This window comes from Hyposmocoma kahamanoa, unplaced genomic scaffold, assembly GCF_003589595.1.
Source record: "Hyposmocoma kahamanoa isolate Upper Pololo Valley unplaced genomic scaffold, ASM358959v1 93, whole genome shotgun sequence".
In the NCBI taxonomy this organism is placed as follows: Eukaryota; Metazoa; Arthropoda; class Insecta; order Lepidoptera; family Cosmopterigidae; genus Hyposmocoma; species Hyposmocoma kahamanoa.
The window spans coordinates 22,295,442-22,319,661 of NW_020654810.1; the positions used below are offsets into that span (position 1 = coordinate 22,295,442).

The window sequence follows — 24,220 nt, forward strand, 5'->3', positions numbered from 1 at the left end:
CGCAGGAAGTAGTACAACGTCTCTTTACAATTTACCGCGAAAATGTTCAGACACCGGAAGTAGGAATTGTTTTTTTTTATCAGGCAGTGTCTGTTACACACTGTAAAAGTGATGTTATACTTCCATTATCATTATCACTATACTTAAGTGACTTAATATATTTCATTAATTTCTAAATGAATTTTATTCGTGATACAAATATTTGATACTATCGACTTTTGGGACATTTTGTTGTGCATGTCCGTAACGCTATCGCATTTGGGCCATAAATATTTTCAGTAGCGTAAAATCGAGTAGTATGAAATTTATTATTTGGTCTATAAGTATTTATTGGAGGCCAAGGGAAGCGACCAAGCTCTCGACTTTGGCGATGTAAGCCTTTTGTGCGTCCTCTTTCGAAGTGCCGGCTTTGGCGCTCCACGCGTTGAACTTTGCCTTGCCCTTCAGGTCCAGCATACCGGGTTTGTCTGAAAAAGATGAATAAGTTTGTGTTAGCTTTGTTGTTATAACTTAATTTTCGAGTAGTAGAGCTTATGTTTCTGCCGCCAAGCAGTAATGTGAGCATTACTGCGTTCCGGTTTGGAAGAGTAAGAGTGCTGTTAAACGGGTAAAATTACAAGCACATGGGACTATAGTCCATTTGTTTAGGTACTTGACTAAATGTCAACAATCTTGATACATCTTTTTATTGAAACACATGCTTTACAAATCAATAGGTATAAAAATAGGCATGCAATTTCATATTAAGCTAAGTATTTGTATTTTGTATTTGAACGTAAGGGAAAATCATTTTATAAATGTATATTTCATTAAATAGACATCTCAAGATTGTTTACATTTATTTAAGTACCTAAACAGATGGACTATAGTGAACTTATATCCCAGAATGGCGGGCGCAAATAGGTACCTCTAAGATTTTTACGATTTAAAACTGACAAGACCACAAAGCGACGAGATGAACAAGTCTGATGGTAAGCTACACGCTTGTCCATAACAGTTGCAGTGCCACTTAGAGCTTTAAATCGCAAATATATGGAAAGCACTGTCACCCTGGTACATAAGTTGACAAGTCCCTTCAAAACTGGAGCGCAGTAACGCTCACATTGCATCCGTTTGGCGGCAGAAATAGGTACAGTGGCACAGTACTTCCCTGCACTTTTCCTTTCACAAAGGGCTCTACAGCTACTATATTGGTGTTGATGGTATTGGTTTCTATTTAATTGAGCTGCAAGTGTACAGAAAAGAGTAGCTGTACCCCTGAAACCTGAAGCTTTTGTAGCAGTAACAGTGACATTTGTATATCTACATAGTGGTATTTACATAATCTCGCAAATCTACACATTTCTAGGTTCTTTGCTATCAGTTTCTAGAATTTTAGTTGAAATACACTCTAGTTTGAAATGTACGTAAATCTTCCCTTTTTATCTTTAAACAGAGTAAAATCCGAAAATTTGTAAGTTTTTTTAATAGTACGCAAATCATAAAAACGAAGTGTTTGAAGGGAAATTAAGATTTTTTTCATCGAAAAGTTTATGGTATATTTCAAATTTAATTTCGCACATAAATTACGAAAAACTCGGAGTTACCCAACCCACGACCATGTTGAGAGGCAGTAAGTCATACCATTATACCACGATAATGCACCAATATCTCCTATCTAAAAAGGGCACTTTAGAAAAAAATATCCAAGGTATTTCCGCTATAAACTTAGTACGTTTTCGTATTGTAAGTCAATGGTTTTCGTAGTAAAATTAAAGTCTAATATTTGAACAGAATTTTCTATAAGTGATTTAAGGCGTGAACAGTCAAATGTTTGATTATGAGATTTTGCCAGTACGTGCAAAATCCCATTCTACGTCGAAGTTAGGAGGTAATGGTACTTCTAGAGTCAGAAATGGTCCGATTCACCGAAAAGCTAACCTAAGGTCGACAAAAAGAGATAACAGGTACGATTACAACGATAATTTTGCAATACTAATGCCGCAATATTAATAAAGTGTTACAATACGACCTCTGCAATGTCAAAGAGAATTATAATGTAATAAGAGATCATAACACGATTAAACATCTAATTAATACATCTGATTACATGATATCGGATTACTTGTAGAATGTTGGCTCAACTTCGCGTAAGGTTGATATTGATATTGCGGCGGAATTGAAGTGATTTTTAATAAAGATGTTGTACATAGCAAAATGGTCGATTGTGTAACAAACAAGCTAGATACGAGCCAAAATCTTCCGCGGAATGCGCGAGCATTCTCGAGCATGCACAAGGATTATTTGATTATGCAAGGATTACTTGAAAAACCAAGTACAAAGACACGACGCAAGCACATAGAAAAATTCGTGAGGTCCGTTGGCTCGTTCCGTGGCTTAGTTGGTATAGCGTCTGACACGGTATGCAAGAAGACGTCGGTTCGAATCCGACCGGATCGAAGGAATTTTTTCTGAGTGTTTTTTCTGAGTGTTCGATATTTGTATTAATAATTATAACAAACTAGTGGAGTAATTTCACAAAAAATAATTGAATATCAATTCAATAAAAATTTAATTAATACAGTGAATAGCGACATCTCTCGCCAGGACTGGTAGCTGTAAAGGTACTAACTGGGTGATAAATCTGTCAAAGATTTCTCATAGATGGCGCTACGACTAAAAAGTCATTGAAAAACCAAGTACAAAGACACGACGCAAGCACACAGAAAAATTCGTGAGGTCCGTTGGTTCGTTCCGGGGCTTAGTTGGTATAGCTTCTGGCACGGTATGCAAGAAGACGTCGGTTCGAATCCGACCGGATCGAAGGAATTTTTTCTGAATGTTCGATCTTTGTATTAATAATTATAATAATAATCTAGTTTATACGTTACACAATTGATCATAAAGTTCATTATGCTTTGTACAATATTGTTACAAAAATTCGCTTCCATTCCATTCCGCCGCAATATAGATTGAGGCCAACACGTACTGTTTTCCACAAAAAAATTTAGAATACTTTAACTGCAATAAACGCTTTGACAGACAGTTAACGTTACTGCAACCAAACTATTCTTATTTTATTCAAATCAAATGTTTTTTGTGCCGTCAGCGATGGAAAAATCAATCATATAACAACATTCGCTGTATCGTATTGACTCGTTCACCGTAAATACTGAATCAACCCTTCCGATCCCGTGCCGCCCGCATCAGTCGCTGCCGATCACGTTTCTCTGGTAGTTCGTCCGTCTTGGCACCGGGCGTCTAGCTCTACGTTTACTTTGACGTGGTCGCCTTACAAGTCTGCTCCGTCGACCAGAAGCCCTCCGGCAGACATTTCCGACCCGGTAACCTATCACAAAGTCGAAATTTTTTTTGTCCGAAATAACGATTGTTCGAATTTTCATTACACCGAAAACCGAATTATAACGAAACAGTAGTTCTTTCAGGATATGTTGAATGCTTATCGCAAAGACACGATTAGGTTAGGTTAAGTTAGGTTTAAAAGAAAAAACATTTTCTTTGAGGTTATGAAATTTGCGAGCGGTACGGACTCTGGCTTTATTTGATTCAACACTTTCACTGTTATGCGGGATCAACCAAAGCCATGTGAGGTAGTAGACTCTTAAGTTTACTGATTTTGCGAGCTATGTCGGTTACTTTAATTGTTCCTTTCATCAACGAAGAGATTTATTTCCATCAATGGGTGTAAGCAGATGATGACAATGCAACAATATTTTTCCGAGTGTCTAGTCCGCCACACTGGTATAATGCGAATTGTCACACGTTTTCCAGGGGTAGTGAACCTTCTTCGACATGCAGTTTTCCTTCAGCGTTAATCAGAAGTTCTTCTACTAAATATTCATAAATGTGTGAAACTTCTGTTATATCTGGTACATCTTGCTTTTCAACAGCGATGCCGGTTTGAATATTATTATGTATCAACAAATGATTTATGTTTTTAACTATTAATTATTATCTTAATAATGTTTTAGGTATTGTATTGAAAAGTACACGGGAACTTTCGGGAGAGTGCTGCAAAGAGATAAGTTGTTTTTCGTCGATAACCTGCTTTCCAAATTATTATTATATTTGATGGCTACGTTCATGACACAGAACAATAAATACAGTAGAAGTGGTGGTAAATCAATATCACGATTGCGTAATGTTTCAAATTAACAGTTTTGGCGACATCTGTTCTGATAGTAATCCAGACTTAAGACACTTCCATTGTTTTTTTTTCTTCCGTGAGATACACAACCTTTGGCTGCCCTTTTTATTTACCGTTTTTAATTTTTATTATAGTCATACAAACGCAAATACTTTTAAGCAGAATTGTTATTACAATAATTTATTACTATTAAGTTTATATTTGATTAAAATAACAATATTTTTTTAAATGTAATAAAATAAAAATAAAAAATTAAATTATAATTAATAATAAAAATAAAGTCAGTGTATGATCGATAGGGATGGATAAGGTCAGGTCGTCGGTTAGCATCGCCACAAGACTGAGCTGAAACGTCGCGAGTAGAACCTGTTAATCATCATCATCATCATCAGCCTATTGCAGTCCACTGCTGGACATAGGCCTCCCCTAATGCACGCCATTTCATGAAGGGGGTTATTGCCCATAATCTCCACGCTGGGCATGCGGGTTGGAGATCGCTGGACGCTGCCTTTGTACTACCGACGCTGCTGCCCGTCGGTAGCCAGCAGATTTGACAGCGCCAATGTGGGGAAGGGCTATACCGCCTACTACCGGTCGCCAGAGCCTCGTCGGTTACTGCAGGATGTACCGCGTGCAGGTGAGGTTGACAATAAGAGCTGTGATGGTGTGTGCCCCCTTACATCCCCGTACATACCTGTTAATAAACGAACCGGAAAAAAGGTTTATGATCTATGAAATGTCACTTTGACAGTGACAGTTGTTTGTTTACATTTTGGGACTCGTTTTATCGTTTCGTCTTCAGAGTACAGTAGGACAAAATAGTGAACAGTCTCGGTAGCTCACTTGTCACTTGTGTTGTGCAAACAACTACTTTAAACACATTTACGCATTAGACTTAAGCCCAAACGTAAATAACTTGTTGAATTAGTAAGAAAAGTGTCAGAAGTCGATATTTTACGAAGTATCTACTGTTGAAAAAAACCTGTTGAGAAAAGTAATAATTGAAAACTAGAATTCAGAAAAAGCATTTAGCGCACCCATGAATGGTACGATGGACCAAGATCGTTAAAACCGTGTACGCATGAAGTGTTAGAGCGGTTATAACGCGAACACGATGCAATCGCTAATCGTCTACCTTTTTACACGCTCGCGACTTTAAGCAGCGATGTAAACGCGATGCAAGCGCGCAACTGCATCGCTACACTTAGGATATAAAGGCAATTCCATCGATGCAATAGCGCGTTTGTATGCAATCGCCTACAAATCGCATCGCTGCTAAAAGCAACCGTATGTAACCACTCTTAATGGTTTAATTACCCTATTGTAATAGAAAGGACAAGCCGTTCCACGAGACATCATTCATCGGTGCAAATAATATTTCTTCAACCATACCAGCCCAGTAATAAGCAGTACCCGCCCAGGTAAGTACCAAGGTCCTAAGTCTACCGCAAAGAATCAGCAATTTATTTAGTATTATGTAATATGTATAAGAAAGAGCAAGTGCAATCACAGGCACAAGAGACTAGGCACTCGACCTGTGTCTGCTTGGTTTTTTTTTATAATATCTAGTGACGGGACGAATAAGTCGTGCGCCTGATGATAAGCTACACGCCTGTCCATAACAATAAAATCACTAATAAAAGACGAAAAGATATTGTCTGCCCCAAAATTATATCATCAAAACATACTTTTATTTCAAGATTTTTTGTGTTTCTTGGACCATTTTTGTACAATAAATTAAACGCCAAATATTCCATTTATAATTTCTGTTGCTTTAAAGTAAAGAAAATTCTCCAAGAAGCTCTTCAAAATATGTCCTATGAGGATACAGAGAATTTATTTATTATCGTAAAATAAATGTTATCATGTTTAAGTGTACATTTTGTTGATTGGCAATTTATTGTTTAATTGTTTAATTTTATTTCATAAGATTCTCCTAAAAAGTATTTATAATATTAACAGTATCCACGTTTATAATTAGTAGTACTTTTTACCTGAAATACAGGAATTTCCTAGTTCAGGTACATGTGTTATTTTTACATTAAATCGCATAAGTAGTCTTTAGTTTTCTCTGTACATTATGTTACTGAATAAACAATTTTATTATTATTATTAATTGCAGTGTCACTCAGAGCTTTCAATCGCAGAGAACTGAGGGGCACTGCTACGCAGTAGCAGTCGCCCGCCCATCACCCTGAGACATAAGTTTACAAATCCTTCAAAATTGGAACAGCAGAAACAGGTATGGTGGCAATACTACCGTAGACGAACTCTTTCACAAAGAGCTCTACTGCTACTAATTACTAGTTGGACTTTAAACTGAGCGATCCGATCTAGTTCAATAGCACTGAACTAGTTCAGTCGTTTAGTTTTTTTAGTTCGTCTTGTCCTTGCTCGGACATTGATCGAACATGGGCACGGGTATCATCACAGGCGAGGGCTTGCGGGGATTTCACGTTTTCCGAGGGTTGTGAATCTTCTTCGACGTGCAAGTTTTACCACGATATTTTTCTTCACCGAAAAACTCATTGTAAATTTGAAATTAAATTTCGTACATAAATTTCTAGAAACTCGAACCCACTCTCCTCTGCGTAAAAGGCGATAGGTTAAACCATTAAGCTATCACGACTTTTTCTTACTATGTCGAAACTTTATTAAATATTTAAAAGTACAATTTTATGTGGTATCGGTACTATTTGATTAACCTGACAAATATAAATGCGACGTTAAGGGTTACGTATAAGAGCTGGTAACGTTTGCATCTCACTCGAACACTTATTGTCCCGTTCTTTTCTTTATGATACCAAGAAACGTGACGAACAAGTCATTCGTCTGGTGAACCCACAACAGTTGTAGAGCCACTCACAGCTTTAAATCGCAAAGATTTGAAGGGCATTGCCACTGCGCCCGCCGTTCTGAGACATAAGTTGACAAGTCCCATGTGCCTGTAATTTCACCATAACGTATTATTGCAGAAATAGATAAAGTGACATTACTTCCCTGGACGAACTCATTCACAAGAAGCGTACAGCTACTACTACCGCTCGAAAAAAAGACAGGTGAACTATTTAAGATCACCTCGCGTCTTTGACTCCGCTACGCATACAGTTCCTCCTGAATTAGAAAAAATCATGAACTATTAAGATCATACAATAGGGTGTAATTCCTTAAAACGGCGCGCGGCGACGAAACGCGTGCGCATCGGACAAGGGTTCAGGGGACGAAGCGGGAAGGGGTGCTGCGGTGCGTAAGCAAGCGACGTTACGTTGCGACACCGCATTGCTCGTGTGGCACTCGATGCGTTGAAATCATAGCGTGACGACGACACAACGAACTCGCTCTTAAGCAAATTACACTTGAAATCTTTATATTTATTACAATTTCTAAAGTCAACGTCTTATCGTTTATGTAATCTCTAACAGAGTAATATCCTTTCGTTAGTAAAGTAGCCTTTACATGATGCTTGAACTTATCAAGGGGAAGGTCCAAAACAGCTTTTGGAATCTTATTACAATATAGACTACCGTAAACCTCATAAGAACTGAGAGCCTTTGAAGTCTTAACTTCGATAACACAAGCTTCCATTTATATCTGGTATTTAAATGATGTATGTCACTCCGTTTATTTTACAATTCATTATTAAGACTCACAAAAGTATACAATTGTAAATAAACTGTGATGCAGTTGTCAATAAGCCAATTTCCTTAAAAATCTCCGTATGTGCGATATGTGAGCTTAATTTATAGATTGCTTTGACCGCACGCTTCGCAAAATAAAAATTGTTTGGATATTACAGATGCGCCCCACAAAAAAAGGCCGTGTGAAAGTAACTGAAGTAAACGGTTCTGGCTGTCTCAAAGTCAGTAAGTTGTCTGATTTCCCTAACAATTCGTTACAGAAGAAATTCACTATAGAAGGGTCGGTCCAAATGACAAACATTAGACCCTCGCTTACAAATACACATAAACACAAATAAATAACCGTATGTTCTGACTGACCAGCGACACATTTATGACATTTAGAATATTTTTAACCAATTTCCTTTAGGGCGCGTACCCAGTATGTCGTGACGACAGATGTCGTGCAGTTTAAAGTGTCGTGGTTTGTATATTTAAATAAAGTCATACATAGTACAACACGAGTAACTGTCGTACACGACTTTTTTAACGTTACGACGACAGACCGTCGAGACAATTGGAAGAGCTAGAGCGACTGTCGTCTGATGATAAATAAATCGTAGATACTTTTGTCGTCATGCTTTTTATCATTGTCTGCACGTGCACTGACTAATTGTCGTCACGATCTAGTGGGAACAGCTAGAGCCGGCAGTCGTTCAACGATAAAATAAACATCCACGACAAATAGTCGTGATTTGGGAACAGGCTAGACGCGACATTCGTCCAACGATAAATAAAACGTTACGACATAATGGGAACGTGCCCTTAGGTGAACCATGTGGCATGTTGTAACCGGCAATATATACCATGAATGAATAAGTGAACTCACTGGCAGGGTCGGCGTCCCCAACAGTAGCCTGTTTGAAGAGGGCATACAGCTCCAAAAGGTCGCTGTCGCTGGGCAGCGACTTCAGGTTCTTCACGTCTTTGGCGGCTTTGTCGAATTGCTAGAACATTTAAAAACAACATCAAATTAATACCTACAGATCAAAATGAATATAGTTCGTTTTTTTACTACGAATAGACGTGCTCTACGATTTTAATAGAAAAAAAATATTTATACAGCGTAAAATAACAACAACCTCGCAGAATCATAATACTAACATCATAAACAACAATTTTTGTTCCATGACTTGTTTTTACAATATCTTAATAAACGTAAGAAGTTGTATGAAAAGGATAGTTGATGTATGTAAGGTTCAAGGTTGTGTCAGGATAAAGTGGCGTTCCGTAGTTCACGGAGTAGAAAATTAATTTAATTCCATTTCTATTAGCTTAGGTAAACCAAACGTTTCGTTAGATAAACCACAACTACTATATTATTATATTGCTACAAAGTACATTTTATATAATTATTAGTCATACAAAAATCGAACAAACAAAATTCCTTCAATCTAACGGGAGTCGTCTGTGTGCATTATTATAACAATTTTTTAAATTTACATTTTATGGAAATTTCAATAACAGTATTTTTTTTATTTGTTGTATAATGTAAATTTACAAATCATAATTTAAAATACAGACATACATACACCTATGTTTATCAAATTCACCTAAGAGCCTTTGCACACGGCGTACTTTATATGCGCCTTAAATGCGCGTAATCTGCGCGTATACGCACCGCAGACGCGCTGTAGTAAATCGATTCAAACGGGCGCAACCGTCGCCTTCCAAGCAAGAAGCTTATATAGAATTTCATGTAGTTGCTACATTTCAAAACTTAACACACAAAACTAAAATTAAAACTATATCTTATCGAAATGCTCGATACATATGCGCGTTTACAGCGCGTATGCGCGCAGATGACGCGCGTCATCGACGCGTATAAAATACTTTAAGTCATAGGGTTCCCAAACTTTTAGGCTCGCCGCCTATCATTTCATATTTTTGAGTAAGAACTTTTTGTCCAGAACTAGCTCACAAAAAGCTTGTCTCATTTTCAGTTAAGTAGATATCTTTTAATTGTTTCTTACAATATTCTAACGACGGTCTTATTAGCGTGTAGAGAATCTAATTTTACGTTCAGCAATAGTATAATCTTGAATTTCACATATTTTGAGTTACAACACTATTGTAGGTAACCTATCAGTAGTCCGAAATGACATTTTCCAGAAATAACGTTTGGTCGAAATTTCATAACCTCGAAAGTAATTTTGAGAGAAAAATGTTTTTTCTTTTAAACCTAACTTAACCTAACTTAACCGAATCTAATCGTGTCTTTGCGATAAACATTCAACATATCCTGAAAGAACAACTGTTTCGTTATAATACGGTTTGCAGTGTAAAGAAAATTCGAACAAACGTTATTTCGGACAAAAAAATTTGTGATAGGTTACCCTATTGTAATAGCAGTGGGATTATGTAGTGTAGTTTATGCAGATAATGCAGGTTTTTTTTCAAATGCGGTAGTACCTCTTGGCAGCATCATCGCCCCCAATTGTTTCCAAAGCATCTACTGCCCCCCCCTAGGACTTTTCAGCGCCCATTGGGGGTCAGTACGGACCACTATGGGAAACTATGCTCTAAGTTTTTGACGGCCGGCGCACAGTGGGACCAAAACCCGAAAAGGTGATCAAAATTATTTTGCATACCTAACTATAAAAATATTTATTTATTATTAATATAATATGTTTTTAATGCACTTAAACTACTTTTTATTATGTATGTCATTATGTCATTATGTACATCATGAATTTTGTTACGAATTTTTACCATATTTACTTGTTTTAAATGTTTTGTTCTGCAAAACGAAATGCATTTTTTATATATATCCAAGTTCAATTTATTTATTTGTCTACATAAGTTAATTTATGCAAAATATTTCTTTACGGACATACATCTATACAGTGTTTTTTTTAAATGGGACAGTACGGGGAAATCCGATACCATAGAAGACACAAAGAAACTTGTGTTAGGAACCATTTTGTCTTTTTTATGAAAACAATTTTGGCGTAGTCAATTTTTTGGTCGAGCGTGAGTTGTCTATAAAAATGAATAAAATTTATCAAATCTACTTTTAGTGCTAATCGTCTAAGTTTCATGAGGGGATCATTTCATTGTATGAGACGAAAAAAATCGGGACAGCCGAAGTTGGTCGAATTTCGTATATTTTTCAATATTTTTCATACAAAATTAATCAAATTGCCATTTTTTAATACTATTACACTCAGTTTCTTACAAGTACGATTTGTAACTTGTAAGTTTTTTACCATTACCGACTTCTTTTAATTTTCCTTATACCTTCAAACTTATATTCATTCGTACATGCTGTATTAATGTCTGAAATCTATAATTCTTCTACGTTTCGTAGAATCTCTTGCATTCAGAAAATCTGATGAAGGTCGGCCTTGATAAGATTATGCAATATTTATTAAAAATGCACGTCTATTTCAGCCAGTCTTTCTCTTTTTCTAAAAATATTTTGCGGTACCGACTTATTACACTCTCTCCATTTTAAAATAAATGCTTTTTCAAAATAATCCTTAAATATAGTTCTTAACTCTGGAATGTGTTTTTCTTATTCAATACGAGTATTATGACTAAATATATTTTGGTTATGGTACTTATTTTGATCACGTTTTAAGGCCATATTGATCCACACAATAAATAAACAATCCACGTATAAATATATCATTAAATACACAGAACTCCTTAATAATAAAATGGATTGACTTTATGACAGAAAATAAATTGAAATAGCGTTCTTTACTACCACAGAAGTATTGCAAAAGTAAAGCAGATTTACACAAAACATTAACAAATAAAATTCGACCTTTGAAACTTCAATTCCAGAATTAAAATATTTAATTCTACCCGGATTTCCTTTTTTCTTAAATATACAAAATTACTAAACAGGCGTTTCACTTTGGGAAAGGCAAGTGGCCATAACCATTGACTTCACTATTTTAAACTACATCCCTTAGTGCATCAAATAATTCCTATACGATATATCATATCTCGGCCGTTTGCCTTCACACAAATTACAAGCACTTAAATGTAAAAGTTAACTAATTCATTTCAAAACGATGTATTACGTATATTAAATGTATATAAAACTTATTAAGATATATAATCGGTTCTCGAAAAACCACTAATTAATATTGCATTGTTATATCAAAATAATATCTTGTATTATTTTAGTGAAACTCACAACTTCTGAAAACAATATTATTATATATTTTTTTTGTCAAGTTTCCCAACTTTACACAATTTTCTTCTCTTATTTTATAAACAAAATCGATAGTATTTAATAGCAATATATAGCAAAATTGATCGAGATTATGATTATGTAACACTTGCCTCGAAATATCTAATTTTTCGTTTTTCGACTTTTGATCTCGTTTTGGGGTTTTGGCCCCACTGTGCGGCGGCGGGCGTGTGGTGCTTGTATATCTACTTTTTTCTATTCAAAACAAACAAAAAAGCCTCTAAAATTCAGAGACTTTCAAGTGGAATGTCGAGCAATCGTGAGTCACAAAAAAGTCTAAAACAGTTATAATGACCGTAACCATCTCTTTAGATGAAGCTATTCATGTACTCTGTTATACCGTGCTTGATTATTTAAATGTACTAAATATCTATCTACATAAGGTCCAAATTTACTAAACAACATTGTGCTAAGGGTTCAGTACATAAAACCAAACAACATTTACAATGGTATCCCACTGAGATGGCAAAATAGAGATGCACCTCTATCGATAATACATGATGGATGAATCAAGTTTTTACATTTATATTTATAGAAAATATTACAGAAAATACTGTCTGTGTTTGGTAACGCCTGAGACAAAACTTCAAATAGCACTCCATCATCGTGATTTTTTCTTGAAATTTTCTTTTTCCTTGAACTAACAATAAAAAAACAATTATCAAAAACGTTGTTTCTTTACGGCCTTGTATTATACTCTAAATTATGGTAAGGCTGCTCACAGATTTTGCCGAGACTGCAAGAAGTTGATATCGATTTCACGCATAAACTGCATGAAGCCGATCTCGACTTCATGCAGTTAATGCGTAAAGTCGTTATCCGAGACCTCGACTGCATGAAATTGATAACCATTTCACGCATTAGCTGCACGAAGGCTTTATCAACTTTACTAATTAACTGCAAACATGCAGTCAATCTGTTAGCAGCCTAAGGGCGACACTACACTTATTAACGCGGATTCGGTTTAAGTCGGTCAGAATTTTTTCAATAACTAGGTATAGTCACTTTTTGTTTTAGACAGCATAGGTTTCCTCTCCTTGTTAGTAATACATCATTAACCCATTTATATGTTCCTGCTGGGCTCAAGTCTCAATGCGGGTTGGGGACTTCACAAGTTTCCCGAGGGTTGCAAACTCAAAACATAAACTGAGAAACTCAGAGGTGCGAGTTCGGATTTCGAACACACGGCCTCAGCTTGAGAGGCCGTAGGTCTCCTTTAGGCTACCACGGCTTCATTAGTAATACAAAAACTGATCCACACAACACAATACAATTACAATTACGTGCATAAGGTATTTTTTAACTGGCTTGCAACACCGGCACGTCAATGATATGGTCTTGGTGTCGGCCAACTTTTTACCAAACAATTCAGAATGGTAATGGAACTACTACACGTCCTATGTTGTTGTAGTCATCACGACATAAAAGTCATCAGATCGCGCGTCTGTGAATATGTCAGATGCACTGCAATATCGCGACAATCCCATACAGCACTCATCTGGTGGTTTACTACCTTTGCCATAGGCGAGACGAGACAAGGTGAAATGAGAAATGAATTAAAAAAAAAATAATAGCTGCATCACAAATTTATTATTAGTTTCTACGTAACATACATCAGTCTCATACAAAATTGAAAATACCTACGCTATAATAGCCTACTAAATCTGACTAATGACACTAGGCATTCACTACGAAGAAAAAGGAACCTAAGCAAGAGCTCAGAGAGATGAAAATAACGTTGCCCGTAGTGTGCAGCCATGTGGAGCCGAATAATCATAAATGGAAGACTTGTATGAGCGCTCGCGCCGACGGCGGTACTCAGCGGTAGGCACTTATCGCGTAACCTTGAGCGAATGACGGAGCCCTGGCCATAAATATTTCAATTCTCGCCCCGTCGTAAGTTAAGAGAGAACTGAAATTTTGCCATACAAATTTCAATGCTCGTCTCGGCTCGCCTCGCCGGTGGAAAAGCACCTTAGTCATTACGTTACGCTCGGACCGAACGCGCTCTTATTATAATGGTCATAAAGTTTTTTCCTGGCCGGCTTAATGTGACGTGAACAGAGATCAATTTTAATTTTTTTTATGAATATTTTCAAAAAAATATTCGCAAACGCAACAACACATCTTAAGACATAAAAGTAAGATACGATGGCAATCAATTTTCTTTTTTATAATTTTAACCGACTTCAAAAAAAGGAGGAGGTTCTCAATTCGACTATATTTTTTGGTATGTATGTTACGCGATTTGTGAACCGATTTTGATGATTCTTTTTTTGTTGGAAAGAAGGTACCTCCGACAAATCTGAGAACCACAGTCCCATTTAAATTTGAACACAATATTCCACCTCCAAGGGTGGCAAACTAGGGGATCAATGACTTTTGAGGTCGGTTTTTTAATACTCTGTACTGTTTTTATTTTGTCAGTGTTACCAAAAACAAATTAATTCACCCCCCATTCAAATCAAATGTTTGAAACCTCTTACAATAAATATCTAACAATCACTTTAAATGCCTTTAAACCAATTGCCTGATAGGCATTGACAAAAATAACACATCAGTCGATTTGTTACTTAACACTTACGCGTTAGTTAGTATTAAAAATTGAATAGTGACGAGTTACTTTTAGGTTTTAGACCTTGAACTTTGGCACTATAATATTGACTTATTGTAGACGTACCACATCTACAAAGTCAGTTTGTTTAGAGTTTAAATGTATTGCTTTTATATACTATTTAGTAGCAGTAGAGCTTGTGAAAAATTTTGTCCAGGGAAGTACTGCCACTTCACCCATTTCTGCCGCCAAGCAGCAATGTCAGAATTACTGCGTTTCGGTTTTGAAGGGTAAGGGTGCTGGTGAAATTACAGGCACATGGGACTTGTCAACTTATGTCTCAGGATGACGGGCGCAGTGGCAGTGCCCATAAGATTTGTGATTTTGAAGCTCCAAGCGGCACTGCAACTGTTATGGACAGGCGCTTCGCTTAACACCAGGTGCACGACTTGTTCGTCCCGTCTCTTGGCATGATAAAAAAAATACAATATGGACACTCATTGTCACTTTCATGATAGACGTCAAATGCGCACTTATATGAACCATAAAAAAATACGACCTGTTAAACCATTTGGTTTACTTAGTGCTGTATAATAAACACTAAAATAACATTCGGCTAAAATATTTCAGAATGTGTTCTCTTGAAACCAGACGTTGAATTGCTGACATAAGAACTCTGCACAGGATGGTGCATGGAGGTATATCGTCGCCAGAGTCAGTGGCCCTCATCAACATAAACGTTCCTCGTAAAGTGCCTAGGGTCCACACTGCCAAGTCATTTGTTTTATCTAGTGGCCGAACTAATCTCGGAAGGTATTTCTTTGAACAGACTCATGCAGTCATACAATGACTTGACTGTGACATAAAGTAGACATCTTTCATGTAGGGAACACTAAACAACTTATTCCCATGTGTATACAATTGTTTCTATTTTGCATTTTTTAATTTGTTTTTTTTTATTATTGTTATTATTATTTTAGATTATACTTTGTATCTCAGTGGCTTACTCTAAATGTTTAGTGCTGTATATAATTATAAATGTATAATTATAACGTACCGTATAAATGTATAGTTTTAAATGATTTAAATTCCATTTGACTTTAGTGCTCTGACGCGTCGCACCGGGCACGACTCGCCACAGCGCCGGCCGATCGTGCGTCATGGAAAGTTCCGCTGACCGATGCCGGCGCGAGTGACGCAGGCGACGGCGGGCGTGAGACGCGCGCCGTGAGCGGAGACGAGACTATAAAAGGCCGTCAGCCGGAGCGAGGATTACACTCGCTGGGGGAGCTTACTACGGTAAGAACCTCCACCGGGTGAGGGGCTTTTGAAGAGTAATTGCAGCGCGTGACCAAGGTGCGCCCAGGCCGTGCGAATTGCTCGTCTTCCGCCCCCTATAAGGACTATCCTCCCCCCTCCGTCTCCTGGGTTGGGTAGTGATTGCTGCACGTGATCAAGGTGTGCCCAGGCCATACGAATCACTCACCCTTCAACCCTGTCCGCCTCCTGTGTTGGGGAAACTATGGCTGCGCGTGACCAAGGTGTGTCCAGGCCGTGGGAATTGTTCACCCTTCAACCCCGTAAACCTACCCTTTAGCTCATCACCGTCACTAGATTAGTTAGGGTAGTAACCCCGCGTGGTTCAGGTAATTCTAGTATACTTAAGAGGTGCATTTATTATTATTGTAAACCGATCAATAAACGATCAATGTTAAAACTTGGTGTTGGTTTCCTTCGTTAGTTTTAGAACCTTGGATAAATTCCTGTAGGTAAATAATAGTGAGCTTGTCCCGATCGCACCCCGGGAATATGCTACATTACAGTGCAATCAATGAAAATGTACGAATAAAAGACACGTTTCAATTACGTTACCACATTGCAAAGTCACCTTATTAATTTCAATGATAATGACTAGACATGACATGTAATTTTGTCGTACGACAAATTGTAAAGTATGATTGAAAAGTTGCCGATATTACAAAACAACGCGGTAAGTATAATCAATAATAAAATTAATAAAAAAATATAATTATTCTCATTTTGAACACAATCGGTTAATAGTACTTGAACGCTCCCAGGATAGTACATCTGTCTGTTTCTTTCCTAAGATTTAGTATGTAGTTCCATCTTGTTCTTGTTGGATGTCAGCCAGCCAGCCAGAGATAATTAACGTTTAAAAAGTAAAACTCATCATCCCGCCATGCCATTCCCGTTCAACTTTGTGTAGGTCATGATTAGAGATAGTTAATATAATATATAGCTCAAATTATAACGTTAAGTTAAAAAAATAATTAAAGCAATTATAATTTCAAAGACTTAAAGGTGCTAAAATCATAACGAACTTTTTTCACTTTGGATTGGAGTACGTTAAGAAAATTAAACCAAATGCCATCTAACGACAATATTTAAATTAATATTTCAATGCCATACCATCAATCTAACCGTACTTTACTTAAGCAGCTAACAAAATCCTTTTTCGTCCTGACTTATCTCTCTTAATATTTCATAGATGGCACTATATTCTATGTGAAAATTGCGGCTCTTGTCATTGGTTGAAACAATTATAACGTGAAATACTTTCACATATTATTTGTAGCATTTAACATTTGGTGCGAAACGCGAAATAGCTGATTGAACGTATGTATATTTGTTTCTAACATTGTTTTGTGTTAAGTTGATGGTGTATCTTTAAATAAATAAATAAACATTGGCACTATTGGTTTAATTGACTTCTGCTATAACTAGATAGTAACAGAACCTATTTAATTAAACTTCAAATAACACATATAAGGTAAACATAAAGAAATAAATATTAGACAACATCACAAACGTTCCTCTGATCTCAAAGTAAGTAGCTAAAGCACTTGTGTTATGTAAATCGGAAACAACGACGGTACCACCAACACCCAGACCCGAGAAAATATAAAAATAGAAAACGTAAAAGAAAATAAATAAAAGTTAGTTTACACAGATGGCACCGTGAAAACCGATGTACACCACTCGGTTACGGAGGTCGACAAAGGAGTGGTTAACACCTTTCTTTAGAGGTAGATAGTTTTAGAATCTCAGAATGATTAAAAAAATAGGCAAAAAAACGGAAGTCAAAAGTTTGTGGAATTAAATCCATTTGCCAAATATTTGTACAAATAGACTAACGAAACATTCCCCTAGTTTGCCACCCTTAGAGGTGGAATATTTTCTTTAGATTTGAATGGGACCACTTCATCACATTTTCAACAAAAAAAGAGTCATCGAAATTGGTTCATAAATATCGGAGTAACCGCGTAAAATACACAAAAAACCGCCTACTTTTTTAAAAGTCGGTTAACAATTACATCAAAGTAGTTATATTTTTTAAATTATTATTGAATTGATATTCAATTATTTTTTATGTGAAATTACTCCACTACGTTGTTATAATTAGTAATACAAAGATCGAACACTCAGAAAAAATTCCTTCGATCCGGCCGGATTCGAACCGACGTCTTCTAGCAAACCGTGGCACACACTATGCCAACTAATCCACGGAACGAACCAGCGAACCTTACGAATTTTTCTGTGCTTGTTGTCGTATCTTTGTATTTGGTTTTTAAATGACTTTTTAGTCGTAGCGCCATCTATGAAAATATTTCGTCACCCAGTTAGATACCTTTATAGCTACCGGCTAGAGATGTCGCTATACACTGTATATTTAATTTTAATTGAATTGATAGGTATTCAATTATTTTTCTTGTGAAATTACTCCACTAGTTTGTCATAATTATTAATACAAAGATTCGAATATTACTAACAATTACAAAACTTTTACTCCAAAATACACTACTGTAATCATCGAATATATAGCCAGAAATAGAGACGAAATGTCATTTAGTTTGTTTGAAAACTATTCTGCCATATCATTACTGTGACAACTGCGCTCCGAATGGCTAGCCCGAGTTCGAAACAATTGACGGGTGTCGTCAACTGTTTCACTTCAAATCGACCAGTTAATTTGAGCTTTGCTATAATGGACGAAAATTGCAAAATTACATATTTAATATTTAATTACCGATGAAATGCGATTCCGTTTGTTTTGTAATTAGATGTTTTGCTGTTTTTCCCACACCACCGAATAAAACAGCACGGCATTGTTAAAGATATTATCTTTATTACAATAAATATAGAATATTTTTTGGAATATACGGAGACGTACACACAGGTCAGTAGTTGACCAGTCTATATTTCAGTGCAAACGAGAGTTGATATTTATAAGAGCTGTATCGCTAATGTGTTACCAGGAACATATGGCCCTAATTTCGTCTCTATTTCTGGTTATATACTCGATGACTGTAATTAAGTAATTTTTTTATCGTTACACATTAAAAATATAGAACTAAATACAATACAATCAGAGGGAGGTATTATCGACAATATCTATATTACTTCTTTAAAGTTAAGGTAAATCTCCCAATCTCTGGTTATAACATTAAACTGTATAGGTAGTAGGGGTCTCTGAACCCGTCTGAATTGGAATAGATACAACGGCACGTCATGAACACTGGATATTCAACTCTATGACTCTTACGATAAGAACGATGCGCTCTTGGTTCTACCAAATTCGACCGCAAAGCAGCAATATTACGTTCCAGATTGAACGGTAGGCAGAGTCAAAGCAATTAAGCCGGGGTTTTTTTAAATAATAACTTTAACTTAAAACAATAACTTTTTAACTGAATGGCTCGCGTGTTTGAAACGGCTGTATAGTACATTTTGGTACAGTTGTCGTGAAAAGCAACTAGAGCATGGTTTCCCAAAGTGATCCCTACAAGTGGGCGCTGAAGAGTCCTAGAGGGGTGCTAGAGTCTCGGAAGCAATTGATATGCGTTGAAAAAACTGAATTATCTATATAAACTACACTACATACCGTCTCTGGAAAGGCGATATTACTAAACTCCAAAAGGCGAAAATGGCGCTTTAATACCTTCGCCTTTCCAGCGACGATATTTTTTATTCCTTGTGATTTTTTGTATTAAGTTAATATAAAAAAATACATTAATAGCCATTGCAATAAATATATAGCCACATAACCATAGAAAAAAGAACATGCGGTCTTATGGTTAACCAACAATTTGTTTCAAGTAACCTTTGATAACAGAAACCCGTTGATAATAATAATAACCTAACCTCCGGTTAAAAAAACCAACCTCAAAAGTCATTCATCCCCTAGTTTACCACCCTTAGAAGTGGAATATTTCCTTCAAATTTAAATGGGACCACTCCTGAGGTACCCTCTTTCCAACAGAAAAAGAATCATCAAAATCGGTTCACAAATGGCGGAGTTATCGCGTAACATACATACAAAAAAAAAAGAAAAAAAAAACATGCAGACGAATTGAGAACCTCCTCCCTTTCTTGAAGTCGGTTAAAAATAATCTTTTAAACAGTAACAGTCTTATAATAATAACAAATTAAAAGAGGTTTCACCTCGGCTGTAGTTCTTGGCCTTGTTTCACCTTGTCCATGTTACGTGAGTCATCCATGCTAACTGCTAATTAGCTGTCTAACTAACAATCTATTCAACTAATTGTGTTCATCATTTAATACCCATTATTATAACTTAACAAATGCAATGGATTTCCACAATAATAAAATTGACATGATGTACTTGGTGGCTCAACCTTGTTACACACTGTTGTTTCTATTTATAAACTGAAAAAAGAACTGTGAAAGTGCTATACTTTTATTAGTACCTCGAAACAAAAGAATAAGAACACGATCTTTGGAATTACATCTATTTGCCATTGACTTACAATTATATGGACGTCGGGTCCGCGCTAAAAAGTGTCCGAACTTATAGGGCGTTAAAATCGTATACAGAGCGTCATTCACGCTTTAGTCTTCGTTTGTTCGACTGACAGCGAAGCAAGCAAAATTAGACAGTACTGCGATGACATTACAATTTAAATTCAACGTTTTAGCTTTTTCATATTCCTTTACATGTCACTACGTTTAAATAGGTTGACTCGGGACATTTTTTCGTGGTTTTTGTATTAGACCCGTCGTCTATTTATTTGTAAGTCAATGCTATTTGCAATGTTTTTTAAATTGACATCGTTGAACCGAATTTACCCCTAATTTGCTACCCTTACAGGGTGAATATTTTCTTCAAATTCGTATGAGACCACTACTGAAGTATCCCATTTCTTACAATAAATGAATCATGGAAATCGCTACACAAATGGCGGAGATATCGAGTAACATAAAAAATACAGTTAACTCGAGAACATTCTCCTTTTTTGAAGTTGGTTAAAAACAGGTACCAACAAGGACGATCAAAGAATAATATTTTGAAAGAGATAAAAAACAAGTTTGCAAAGTACTGAATAGCACTTATTACACCAACAAAGAACCTACTTCTTGAATGTAAAATATTTTATGTAGCTTGTTTTATTTAACTTGCATCATGCATATTTTCTTTAGCTGGTATGAGCTGACAATTTAAACTAAGATCAAAAGTCAATACCAGTGCAAATGGACCAGGGTTCAACAGTAACTGGTTAACAGTAGGACCAATTCAGAAAATAAACTTTTTTTTAAATTGGTTTTGGTCTGTACATTCCAGTGAACTGAAGTTAATTGCCTTGCTCTGGTACTCATAGTAGAGGGCATTCCTTAGTTTGAGATCTGGTAATTGGTGTGGTAGTCTGGTACATTATTACTAATATTTTAAAAAGTTGGTCAAATACACCTACACGCCTTATGTGCATGGTGTCTCCGTTCAGAGAAGCCAGACAGAATGTGTATTGAATATTTTATTTGACCGTGACCGTGACCATGGGAACTGTAAAGAGCCCGAAACGTTGGTTTGTTTGAAAAAACAAATACACACGATTTAAATCTGGAATCAGTACAGAGTACTAAAAACCGACCTCAAAAGTACGTGGAATTACATACAATTACCAAGTTTTGTTGAAATCGGTTACCAGAAAGCACGCAAACCCGGATTCATCCCCTAGTTCGCCACTATACGGGACTTGACACAGGAGATAATAAAAATCGATTCTCAATACTCGAAGTATATTGAGAGAGAAAAACGCAAAAATTAAAGAATAGCAAAATCAACCATTAAAATAATTGCTCATTATACTAAAATTTTGGCGCTATTTATAAAAATGAATCTTCATGCGGGACAGCCACCCTTAGAGGTGAATGATTTTCTTCAAAATTAAATGGGACCACTATGGAGGTACCCTCTTTCCAACAAAAAAAGAATCATGAAAATTGGTTCACAAATACCGGAGTTATCGCGTAACATACATACAAAAAAAAACATAGAGTCGAATTGCGAACCTCCTCATTTTTTTGAAGTCGGTTAAAAATAGTTTCATTTCCTATATTTTATTTGAGTTTTGTTTAGCTGTTAAGCAGTAGCAAAGTAAAAAAATTGAATGAAAAATTGAAAAAAAATTGAACAGAATGTACAATCGGAATGTAAAAACGGGAAGGGCAATTTCTTAAGTTAAAATATTTTTTTATAATGCCAAAGGACGGGCCGAATAAGCCGTGGGTTTGGTGATAAGCGACACGCCTGTTCATAACAGTTGCAGTGACACTCAGAGCTTTAAACCTCAAAGAGCCTCCGCACTGCCACTGCACCTGTCACTCTGAGACATAAGTTTGTAAGTCGCGTGAGCCTGTAATTTCACCAACACACTTAGGTACCTTTCAGAACCGAAACGCAGTAATGCTTACATTACTGCTTGGCGGCAGAAATAGGTAAGGTTCTTATTCACCCCTGAAAAATTTATCTAACATGGAGTTTTATTAACACAAAGGTTTTATGATTTTAATACATATTTCGTACAAAAATCTAAGTTTTATTTTTTTGCATATAATCATCATTGTAGGCGACTGTACAATGGGAAATACACGATACCTACTTGATAATTGATATTAGAAACCAGTATTCAAAATCACAACTACAAACTGCACTTTGTAACTCTAGGTACATTTATGAACATGTAATTTATGTTAAGAACAGTAATTTTTTTAAGAAACGTAGTGAGAGACATAACATTTATATGAGGAATAAAAATAAACTGGCAGTTCTTGACTGGCGTTTTCACAAATTCAACTAAATGGCAATGTCTACGCTTCTATAGTAAAATTGAAGTTGACATTCCAAATTTGTCACTCACAAGATTTGAAACTATAATGAAACAAAAAAGTAAACTAAAGGTTGGTAAATTATTAAATATCAAGATTCAATACAAAAAAAATTCAATCGGATCAACATGACTTGAACCTGCGACCACGGTATTCCATCGCCATTGCTCGTCCAACTGAGCTACAGCTCGAGTTAACTGAGGTGAGAAAATTCTTCTATGTGTCTGTTATATCTTTGCATTGAGTTTTTGGCTTTCGACACCGTAAAATATATACATATACTAAAGATTATTATACAACTGCTGCATACTGGGATGATCAATGATATTTGGAATAAATAAATGTGTACAAATGTTTATTTACAAGAAGCAACCAATACAGTTTCTTGCTCATTGTTTTCAGGGGAATCTGCTTTACGAATAAGCAGTAGAATTTAATCAATAAGACAACTTTAAGTGTAACTTGCTCACACATGAAACAAAGATTATTTGACCTTTATTTTGACTAGGTAATTTAAGAAAACCAAGCTGCAGACACGTCGCCTAGTGCAATCTCAAAAGTACACAATAAATGTAGGAAATTTCACATTTAAAGAGAATCTCAACATAATATGCAGATCTTTTCCTTATCAGGGACCATCTTGTAACGGTTGCATTGTAATAATGTACCTAGAAATCACTTCCTTGTACCTATTAACATTTTATAGCTATTGCAAGGAATATTCATATTTGTCACTTTCATCATTCTCTCGTACATCTTATCTTAGACATTTTAAGCACTCCGAATACCTCTCATTTATTGATCGAAAAAAAAAACTTACCTCCTGAAGAGACATAATGGGTTTCGGCTAGATTCCACCTAAAACACAAATATACCAAATTCTACACAAAGTTACTTTAATTACAATCTAAATTCACCCTATACGACCGGCGTTACTTATAACAATACATTAATTATAACCTGAAGAGGTTAACTTGCGGTCAAAAAACCACACAATCATTAAATCTAAAAACCACGGTTTACACTACTCTAGAAGTTATATTTTTTACTTGTACAAACTGAAATAGCAAGAATATTGACTAAACTGCTTAATGTTAAAGGAATTTACTAAGTATCAAGTAGAACGCGTTAAAAACTTACTTTGTAAATAAGAACAACTGATCGTCACGGCAACTCGCTGCGGACTGAATGAAATCGGTTCGATGACGCGCTCCACGCGCTCCGAATAGTTCGAAACAGTTATCGCACTCTACTAAATCGACATTAGAACAACAATTGATAGAAAACTTAAAGAAACATTTAAATTCTAAACCGAATGAACAATATATAAGGTTAGCGGTAATGACAACACTGGACAACACTTTCTACATGTCAAATTGTTTTTTCAGCGACCTTTTGACACCGGATGTAGTGACGTTCAGCCTCATTGCAACGAGTTTCATGATTTTACATCATCTGGCGTAGACAATTATGTAGCTTTTAAACACGTC

At 36.0% G+C, this 24,220-nt stretch overlaps 1 protein-coding gene across 1 annotated transcript; it reads right to left on the reverse strand.

Moving 5' to 3' along the window:
- Positions 1-57: 57 nt before the first annotated feature.
- Positions 58-23,976, reverse strand: LOC113237157 (acyl-CoA-binding protein homolog). Its single transcript, XM_026473465.1, has 4 exons — positions 23,871-23,976; positions 23,551-23,588; positions 8,654-8,771; positions 58-467 (listed from the first exon to the last, which is right to left on the reverse strand). The coding sequence occupies exons 2-4, from the start codon at positions 23,563-23,565 to the stop codon at positions 328-330; spliced, it is 273 nt and encodes a 90-aa protein (XP_026329250.1). The 5' UTR covers positions 23,566-23,588; positions 23,871-23,976; the 3' UTR covers positions 58-327.
- Between the last annotated feature and the right edge of the window lie 244 nt (positions 23,977-24,220).

Bases quoted from the DNA above. Each gene is read 5' to 3' on its own strand.
- LOC113237157 (XM_026473465.1), bottom strand. The intron at 468-8,653 runs GTGAGTTCACTT...CATCTTTTTCAG, and splicing joins TGGGGACGCCGACCCTGCCA to ACAAACCCGGTATGCTGGAC.